Source organism: Rutidosis leptorrhynchoides, chromosome 9 (assembly GCF_046630445.1).
Source record: "Rutidosis leptorrhynchoides isolate AG116_Rl617_1_P2 chromosome 9, CSIRO_AGI_Rlap_v1, whole genome shotgun sequence".
Lineage (NCBI taxonomy): Eukaryota > Viridiplantae > Streptophyta > Magnoliopsida > Asterales > Asteraceae > Rutidosis > Rutidosis leptorrhynchoides.
In genome coordinates this window covers 78,330,748-78,341,346 of record NC_092341.1, presented here as the reverse complement: position 1 = coordinate 78,341,346, position 10,599 = coordinate 78,330,748, and the positions used below count along the sequence as shown (strand labels likewise).

Sequence of the window (10,599 nt, the reverse complement as noted above, 5' to 3'; positions counted from 1 at the left end):
CACCGGAGAAGATGAAGAGCCTAAGTTATTCGCCACGTCTGCAGACTTGTACGGTTGCAAAAAAATGGTCCATCTTCCAATTCAAACGAATCATTAAAGCCTAATGATGATTATCAAAATTCACCAACCCAAGACAAAGGGGATATGGGTAATCGCATAAACATTGATGAGGTAGGAGAAGCTTCAATTTTCAGTTGTAATTCCCCAAACGATGACGTTAACCTAGAAAACCAAGAGGCGATCTCTCAAAATTCGGGTACTAAACAGATACCGGATACAAATTGTTTCATTAACTCTCCAAATACCCAAGCCCATTTTAAGCCCACAACTGATAAGCCCATTAACCCCTCAACATCCCAACCGAAGCCCATCGATATTTCAGAAGACACATTGGGCCTTGCAAACCCTTGCTTCAATTTTGAACCAGTAAGCACTTCACCTTCGCCTCCTACCATTCCAGTTTGCCCACCAAAGAACTCGAGAGATAAAAACTACAAAGCCAGAAAAAATCAAAGTCGATCCTCATCTGAATCAGCGTGGACGTATATCAGAAGATTGAACTCTTCATCTAAAATCCTAACGGCTAAATCACAAGCGAGAAATCCAAACAGGAAGCGATCTAATTCCAGAATTAAATCAAAATCTATATCTTATAAAGGAAAAGGTACGCAATCTCCTTCTGATAATTCCCTGAAATATGATGATATTGGTGACATCCTAGGGCTAGTAAGTAAAAATGATTCTGGAATCAATTGAGGTACATCACTGCCTTATTCACCTCATTCGTGTCTTTTTTATTAGTTGTTAAAATGATGATTCTATCACTTAACATTAGAGGCTTAGGGTTAACAGATAAAAACAAATTCAATTGGTTTAAAAAAATTTGTTTTCAAAATAAACCAAAAGTAATTGCTTTACAAGAAATGAAAATGGAGAAGGTTTCGGAATCATGGGTGGAAAAGATTTGGGGTAACTGTGATTTCAAATACGCTTACAAAAAATCTAATGGCATTTCGGGCGGGCTCTTAATGGTTTGGGATCCTTTTTTGTTTACCGCTAACTGTGTTGTTGAAAGTGACTCCTTTATTGCGATAAAAGGATTTTGGAAAGATGTACGTACCGATCTTATTCTTGTGAATACTTATGGCCCTTACAACGACCGGGATAAAAAGAAAATGTGGCAGGACCTCTCAGATTTACTGAAATATGATGGGGCAATGTGGGTTATTTTTGGTGATTTCAATGAAGTCAGATTTGCTTCCGAAAGAAAGAACACTGAATTTTGTGATAAAAGAGCTAAACTTTTTAATGATTTCATAAAAGACAACTCTCTAATTGATCTACCACTCGGGGGGAGAATCTATACACGCATAAGCGACGACGGGAGAAAATTTAGTAAACTTGATAGATACCTTGTTTCGGAAAACTTTCTACACCATTGGCCGAATATAAATGTTATGGTTTTAGATAAGAAGCACACGAATCACTGCCCGTTAATCCTTAAAGATGGGAATATTGATTTTGGCCTGAAACCGGTAAAAGTTTTTGACGAATGGTTAAAACATAAGGATTCGTATGATGTTATCAAAAAGGCTTGGGAATCAAAGGTAAATAGTGTTAGGCCTGATTGTATTTTTTGTGATAAACTGAAGATTGTTAAACAAGAACTCGGGAAATGGTACTCCACTTCAGATGGTAAATTGAAAGCTGAAATAGATGAGTTATCAAATCGGGTAAATGATTGGGAAAAAACAGCAGAGACTTCGGACCTAAGTGAATCACAACATGACATGTGGTTAAAAGATAAGGAACTCCTTCTTCAAAAAGAGAAGGCACAAGTCGAAATGCTCAAATAAAAGGCAAGATACAAATGGGCATTAGAGGGAGACGAAAATAGTAAATTCTTCAATTCGTACATTCGTCGGAGAAATCAGAAAAACAATATCCACGGTGTTAATATTGACGGGAGCTAGACTACTAACCCCTCAAAAATTAAATCTGAAGCTTTTTGTTTTTTTCAGGGACTTTTCAAGAAAAATACCTCGGAGGCCTGGCTACTGAACTAGTAGGATGGTCCACATTTAGAGGAACACATGGCTGACGCTTTAGATGTAGTGACCCGAACTTTTCCATGTTTATATATATTAAATGAAATTGATATTTATATGATTAAGTGTTTCCAACATGTTAAGCAATCAAACTTGTTAAGACTTGATTAATTGAAATAGGTTTCATATAGACAATTGACCACCCAAGTTGACCGGCGATTCACGAACGTTAAAACTTGTAAAAACTATATGATGTCATATATATGGATATATATATATATATATATATATATATATATAGTTAACATAATATTATGATAAGTATGTATCTCATTAGGTATTTTAACAATGAGTTATATACATAAAAATAAGACTATTGAATTAAGAAACTCGAAAACGATATATATAACGATTATCGTTATAACAACGTCTTACTAAATACATATGAATTATATTAAGATATTGATACACTATATATAAACATGTTAAATGATAAGTAAACATATCATTAAGTGTATTAACAATGAACTATTGATAATGCTAAATACGAACACATATTTCATAGCATTATCCTTCAAGAAAGACAAGCTTTTAGTTGCAATTGTTCTATTTACAAGTGATATTCATTTAAATAATAAAAGGTGAAGACAAAAGACAGATTCGACAATTTGAAGACGCAAATGAAATGTCCCGTTCATATTGATTATAAACGTTCCATATTAATTGATTTCGTTGCGAGGTTTTGACCTCTATATGAGACGTTTTTCAAAGACTACATTCGTTTTTAAAACAAACCATAACCTTTATTTTATCGACAAGGTTAAAAAGTCACCACCTAGATTATCCAGAAATGATAATCTAAATTATCACACTTACACACTACCAATACATATTGGTTTACAATATTAATATGTTACAACAAAGTAAATCTCGAATGCAGTTTTAAACAATATTATACAAGCATGCTGACACCAAATCTTGTCCATATTTTAGCATGCAGCAGCAGAAGCTCTTAATAATCACCTGAGAATAAACATGCTTTAAACGTCAACAAAAAAATGTTGGTGAGTTATAGATTTAACCTATATATTTATCAAATAGTAATAATAGACCACAAGATTTCATATTTCAATATACATCTCATACATAGAGATAAAAATCATTCATATGGTGAACAGTTGGTAACCGACCTTAACAAGATGCATATAGAATATCCCCTATCATTCCGGGACTCCCTTCGGACATGATGAATTCGAAGTACTAAAGCATCCGGTACTTTGGATGGGGCTCGTTGGGCCCAATAGATCTATCTTTAGGATTCGCGTCAATTAGGGTGTCTGTTTCCTAATTCTTAGATTACCAGACTAAAAAAGGGCATATTCGGTTTAATAATCTAGCCATAGAATGTAGTTTCATTTACTTGTGTCTATTTTGTAAAACATTTATAAAACTGCATGTATTCTCATCTCAAAATATTAGATTTTAAAAGTGGGACTATAACTCACTTTCACATATTTTTACTTCGTCGGGAAGTAAGACTTGGCCACTGGTCGATTCACGAACCTATAACAAATATGTACATATATATCAAAGTATGTTCAAAATATATTTACAACATTTTTAATACGTTTTAATGTTTTAAGTTTATTAAGTCAGCTGTCCTCGTTAGTAACCTACAACTAGTTGTCCACAGTTAGATGTACAGAAAAATAAAGCAATATATATTATCTCGAATCAATCCACGACCCCGTGTATACAAGCCTCAGGCTAGATCACAACTCAAAGTATATATAATATTTTGGAATTAACCTCAACCCTGTATAGCTAACTCCAACATTACTGCATATAGAGTGTCTATGGTTGTTCCGAAATATATATATATATATATATATATATATATATATATATATATATATATATATATATATATATATATATATATATATATATATATATATATATATATATATATGGGTCGATATGATATGTAAAAACATTGTATTCGTGTCTATGGTATTCCAAGATTACATAATATATTAGAATACATGTATAATACAATATGAGTTAGCTAGGATATGATTAATATAGATTTGTTACCAATTTTCACGTAGCTATAACAAGAAAAATTATCCAATCTTGTTTTACCCATAACTTCTTCGTTTTAAATCCGTTTTGAGTGATTCAAGTTGCTATGGTTTCATATTGAACTTAAGTTTATGAATCTAAACAGAAAAAGTATAAGTTTATAGCCGAAAATACAGATTACAAGTTGTTTTTGTAAAGGTAGTCATTTCAGTCGAAAGAACGACGTCTAGATGACCATTTTGGAAAACATACTTCCACTTTGAGTTTAACCATGTTTTTTGGATATAGTTTCATGTTCATAAGAAAAATTATTTTTCCAGAAGAACAACTTTTAAATCAAAGTTTATCATAGTTTTTAATTAACTAACTCAAAACAGCCCGCGGTGTTACTACGACGGTGTATATCCGGTTTTACGGTGTTTTTCGTGTTTTTAGATTTTAAATCATTAAGTTAGCATATCATATAGATATAGAACATGTGTTTAGTTTATTTTAAAAGTCAAGTTAGAAGAATTAACTTTATTTGCGAAAAAGTTTAGAATTAACTAAACTATGTTCTAGTGATTACATGTTCAAATCTTCGAATAAGATAGTTATACATATATAAATCGAATGATGTTATGAACATCATTACTGTCTCAAGTTTAGTAGGTAAACCTACTAGAAATGATGAAAAAATAACTTGAGTTTCAAAGGATCTTTGATGGCTTGGAAGTTCTTGAAATAGAATCATGACACAAAAACAAGTTCAAGTAAGATTATTACTCGAATTAAGATAGTTATAGTTATAGAAATTGAATCAAAGATTGAATATGAATATTACCTTGATTTATAAAGATAACCTACTGTAAATAACAAAGGTTTCTTGATCTTAGATGATTGCTTGGAAACTTGGAAGTAAACTTGTAAACTTGGAAGTGTTCTTGATGTGTTCTTGAGTAATTGTTTTTATGATGATTATAGGTAATAACCAAAGCTTGTATTTGATAATATTTGCTGGAAAAATAGTAACTTAGACATTTATGGAAGAGTGTGAGTGTTTTGAGAGAGAATTGGGAAGAAAATTGGAAGTGAAATGGAGTAGGTGGTGAGTGGCGAAGGTGAGTGGGGTTAAAAGGAGTTCTTGTTTTTGTTTCCTTGCTCATAAGTCATGCTAGTTGTCTAATTGTTGGTTCCACATGTTTGTTGACTATCTAGGGCTGCTAAGAGCTGAATTATTATGTGTATATATCAATAGTATATACGTCTAGGAGCTGGGTATTGTACGAGTATGAATACGGTTGCATACGAGTAGAATTGTTGATGAAATTGAACGAGAATGTAATTGTAAGCATTTTTGTTAAATAGAAGTACTTTGATATGTGTCTTGAAGTCTTCCAAAAGTGTATTATTACAACATAATACACTACATGTATATACATTTAACCGAGTCGTTAAGTCATCGTTAGTCGTTACATGTAAGTGTTGTTTTGAAACCTTTAAGTTAACGATCTTGTTAAATGTTGTTAACCCATTGTTTATAATATCTAATGAGATGTTAAATTATTACATTATCATGATATTATGATGTATTAATATATCTTAATATGATATATATACATTTAAATGTCGTTACAACGATAATCGTTACATATATGACTCGTTTCGAAATCCTTAAGTTAGTAGTCTTGTTTTTACATATGTAGTTCATTGTTAATACACTTAATGATATGTTTACTTATAATTTATCATATTTAAACATAGTGTAACAATATCTTAATATGATTCATATGTATTTAGTAAGACGTTGTTATAACGATAATCGTTATATATATCGTTTCGAGTTTCTTAATTCAATAAACTCATTTTTATGTATATCACTCATTGTTAACATACCTAATGAGATACTCACTTATCATAATATCATGTTAACTATATATATATCCATATATATATATCATCATATAGTTTTTACAAGTTTTAACGTTCGTGAATCACCGGTCAACTTGGGTGGTCAATTGTCTATATGAAACCTATTTCAATTAATCAAGTCTTAACAAGTTTGATTGCATAACATGTTGGAAACACTTAATCGTATAAATATCAATTTTATTTAATATATATAAACATGGAAAAGTTCGGGTCACTAGAGTACCTACCCGTTAAATAAATTTCGTCCCGAAATTTTAAGTAGTTGGAGGTGTTGACGTATCTTCTGGAAATAAGTGTTGGTATTTTTTCTTCATCTAATCTTCTCGTTCCCAGGTGAACTCGGGTCCTATACAAGCATTCCATCGAACCTTAACAATTGGTATCTTCTTTAGCTTAAGTCTTTTAACCTCACGAACCATTATTTCAACGGGTTCTTCGATGAATTCAAGTTTTTCGTTGATTTGGATTTCGTCTAACGGAATAGTGAGATCTTCTTTAGCAAAATATTTCTTCAAATTCGAGACGTGGAAAGTGTTATGTACAGCCGCGAGTTGTTGAGGTAACTCAAGTCGGTAAGCTACTGGTCCGACACGATCAATAATCTTGAATGGTCCAATATACCTTGGATTTAATTTCCCTCGTTTACCAAATCGAACAATGCCTTTCCAAGGTGCAACTTTAAGCATGACCATATCTCCAATTTCAAATTCTATATCTTTTCTTTTAATGTCAGCATAGCTCTTTTGTCGACTTTGGGCGGTTTTCAACCGTTGTTGAATTTGGATGATCTTCTCGGTACTTTCTTGTATTATCTCCGGACCCATAATCTGTCTATCCCCCACTTCACTCCAACAAATCGGAGACCTGCACTTTATACCATAAAGTGCTTCAAACGATGCCATCTCAATGCTTGAATAGTAGCTGTTGTTGAAGGAAAATTCTGCTAACGGTAGATATCGATCCCAACTGTTTCCGAAATCAATAACACATGCTCGTAGCATGTCTTCAAGCGTTTGTATCATATTTTCGCTCTGCCCATCAGTTTGTGGATGATAGGCAGCACTCATGTCTAGACGAGTTCCTAATGCTTGCTGTAATGTCTGCCAGAATCTTGAAATAAATCTGCCATCCCTATCAGAGATAATAGAGATTCGTATTCCATGTCTGGAGATGACTTCCTTCAAATACAGTCGTGCTAACTTCTCCATCTTGTCATCTTCTCTTATTGGCAGGAAGTGTGCTGATTTGGTGAGACGATCAACTATTACCCAAATAGTATCAAAACCACTTGCAGTCCTTGGCAATTTAGTGATGAAATCTATGGTAATGTTTTCCCATTTCCATTTCGGGATTTCGGGTTGTTGAAGTAGACCTGATGATTTCTGATGCTCAGCTTTGACCTTAGAACACGTCAAATATTCTCCTACATATTTAGCAACATCGGCTTTCATACCCGGCCACCAAAATTTTTTCTTGAGATCCTTGTACATCTTCCTCGTTCCAGGATGTATTGAGTATCTGGTTTTATGAGCTTCTCTAACTACCATTTCTCTTATATCTCCAAATTTTGGTACCCAAATTCTTTCAGCCCTATACCGGGTTCCGTCTTCCCGAATATTAAGATGCTTCTCCGATCCTTTGGGTATTTCATCCTTTAAATTTCCTTCTTTTAAAACTCCTTGTTGTGCCTCCTTTATTTGAGTAGTAAGGTTATTGTGAATTATTATATTCATAGCTTTTACTCGAAAGGGTTCTCTGTCCTTTCTGCTCAAGGTGTCGGCTACCACATTTGCCTTCCTCGGGTGGTAACTAATCTCAAAGTCATAATCATTCAACAATTCAATCCACCTGCGCTGCCTCATGTTCAGTTGTTTCTGATTAAATATGTGTTGAAGACTTTTGTGGTTGGTATATATAATACTTTTGACCCCATATAAGTAGTGCCTCCAAGTATTTAATGCAAAAACAACCGCGCCTAATTCCAAATCATGCGTCGTATAATTCTGCTCGTGAATCTTCAATTGTCTAGACGCATAAGCAATTACCTTCGTTCATTGCATTAATACACAACCGAGACCTTGCTTTGAGGCGTCACAATATATCACAAAATCATCATTCCCTTCAGGTAATGACAATATAGGTGCCGTAGTTAACTTTTTCTTTAACAATTGAAACGCTTTCTCTTGTTCATCCTTCCATTCAAATTTCCTCCCTTTATGCGTTAATGCAGTCAAGGGTTTTGCTATTCTGGAAAAATCTTGGATGAACCTTCTGTAGTAACCAGCTAATCCTAAAAATTGGCGTATATGCTTCGGAGTTTTCGGGGTTTTCCACTTTTCAACGGTTTCAATCTTTGCTGGATCCACCTGAATACCTTCTTTGTTCACTATATGACCGAGGAATTGAACTTCTTCCAACCAAAATGCACACTTTGAAAACTTAGCGTACAATTTTTCTCTCCTTAACAACTCTAGAACTTTTCTCAAATGTTCTTTGTAATGACCAGAAAAATTTTGACTAATTTTGAACCAAACTCACGATATGATTTCATAATTCTGACACGATAAGAAGAGTCTGTTAGGTTGAGTCTCAAAATTTTTGAACTATTTTCTTGCATTCATTTACCTTCGACTGTTCCCGACGATTGACGAACAATTAATTGTAAATAGATATGTGTGTATACATGGTAATTGGAATTTATAATTTGTAATATTATATGTTGTAATATATATATATATATATATATATATATATATATATATATATATATATATATATATATATATATATATATATATATATATATATATATATATATATATATATATGTAATAAATATTAAAAATTCAATATATTATATAATTGGTAAATAATAATAAATTGTAATATATATAATGTGTAGATATTAAATATTTAATAAATGCTATTATATAATATATTATGTAATTATTAAATACTAGTACATAACTAATAATAAAAACTGCAAGTTAAAATATGAATGTTATAACAAATACTATTATTACTACCTTTATTATTATTATAAATATTAAATATTAATACCAATAGTATCATTAATATTAATTAGTATTATTATTAATATTTTTAGTAATATTATTATTATCAATTATTAATTATTAAACCTAATGAAATTATCATTATTGTTATCAGTAATATCATTATATTATTATAATCAGTATTTTTAAAATGTATTATTATTATTATCTTATAAATAATAACATGATTATTATTAATATAATTATTATTAATATTACTAAAATATTAATATTGTTTATAATATATGAAAACAGAAAAGAAAAGAAAGATATGTACGATATCAGTTTCATATTACCATCAACTGTATGGATTTTTGCTTACTATCCCTGGATTTGGTTACGAACAGAATTGAATCACAGTTACACACAAAATATGTTAGAATCAAAATCAGATATAATCATTCAGTAAGGTACAAAGATTGTTAGATATTAATTAGATTGAGAATCAAATTCAGTTGTGTATCAACATCACTTTTCTTTTTACATTATTCTATCCGTCCTTCCTGTCTGCAATTTGTACCATAATTTTCACTTCAGTAAGACAACCGAGTAACTACAAATTCAGCTGAAGGTCTTACTCAGTTTTTATTTCCTTCTGTTCCAGATTGATTTTTCTCATCGACTGCTTCCAAGGTATATAATAAAAGCTGTCAGAAATAAATATCAATCAAGTGTACGAATTTGTTAGAGGTCCTAATCTACTTTTTTTTTTTCTTATTTCTTTCTTCCTGCTCGAGATTCTCTGTCGACCATAACTGCACTATAAAACAAATCGATCGTACCTTTGAATTCTATTTCAATCATTCCAATGCACAACAGATATATATTCGCTACCGCAATTGTAAAAATAAAACAAAAATCTTAAGATACATATATATATCTCATATATAGGTACATATACATACTTACACTTGATCAATCACTGAACCCATATCCACCACCTTTGCTATTCGCTTCAACTCGATAAACCAATAATTAAACACCAATATTCATTACCTTAGTCCTTTGTTGTTTTCATCTTCTGTTTTCCGAATAATTCGATAATCACCACAACAAACCCATACACTCGGTCTTCTTCCCTCCTCTCTAAACATCTCACTTTTCTCTTCTCTTTTCGGACGTGAGCAACCATGAACCACGCCACACCGCCACTACCACGAATCACCACCTACCATCGTGTTAAAGACCTTTGTCTTTCTCTCTAACCACCCATCACCATTGTAACACCCAAATGTTTCTGTTTCTATTTCTTTCGAACAAAAACTTGTACAAACCTACTGCTGTGTAATCTTTCCGATTTGAATTTTCAAAGCCACGACAAGAACCATTCGTTACATTTCTATTTCTTCGTTCGACAAGTTTTATTGAAAAGTAAGGATATATATATATATATATATATATATATATATATATATATATATATATATATATATATATATATATATATATATATACTTACCTCTTGTACGTTTACTCAAAAGAGAAGGTGGATCATTGAGATA

At 31.7% G+C, this 10,599-nt stretch overlaps 1 protein-coding gene across 1 annotated transcript; it reads left to right on the top strand.

Annotated features, from left to right (window-relative positions):
• Positions 1–929: 929 nt before the first annotated feature.
• On the top strand, positions 930–1,856 carry LOC139868183 (uncharacterized). Its single transcript, XM_071856515.1, has one exon. It carries the CDS (start codon positions 930–932, stop codon positions 1,854–1,856), a length of 927 nt encoding a protein of 308 aa, XP_071712616.1.
• Positions 1,857–10,599: the final 8,743 nt, after the last annotated feature.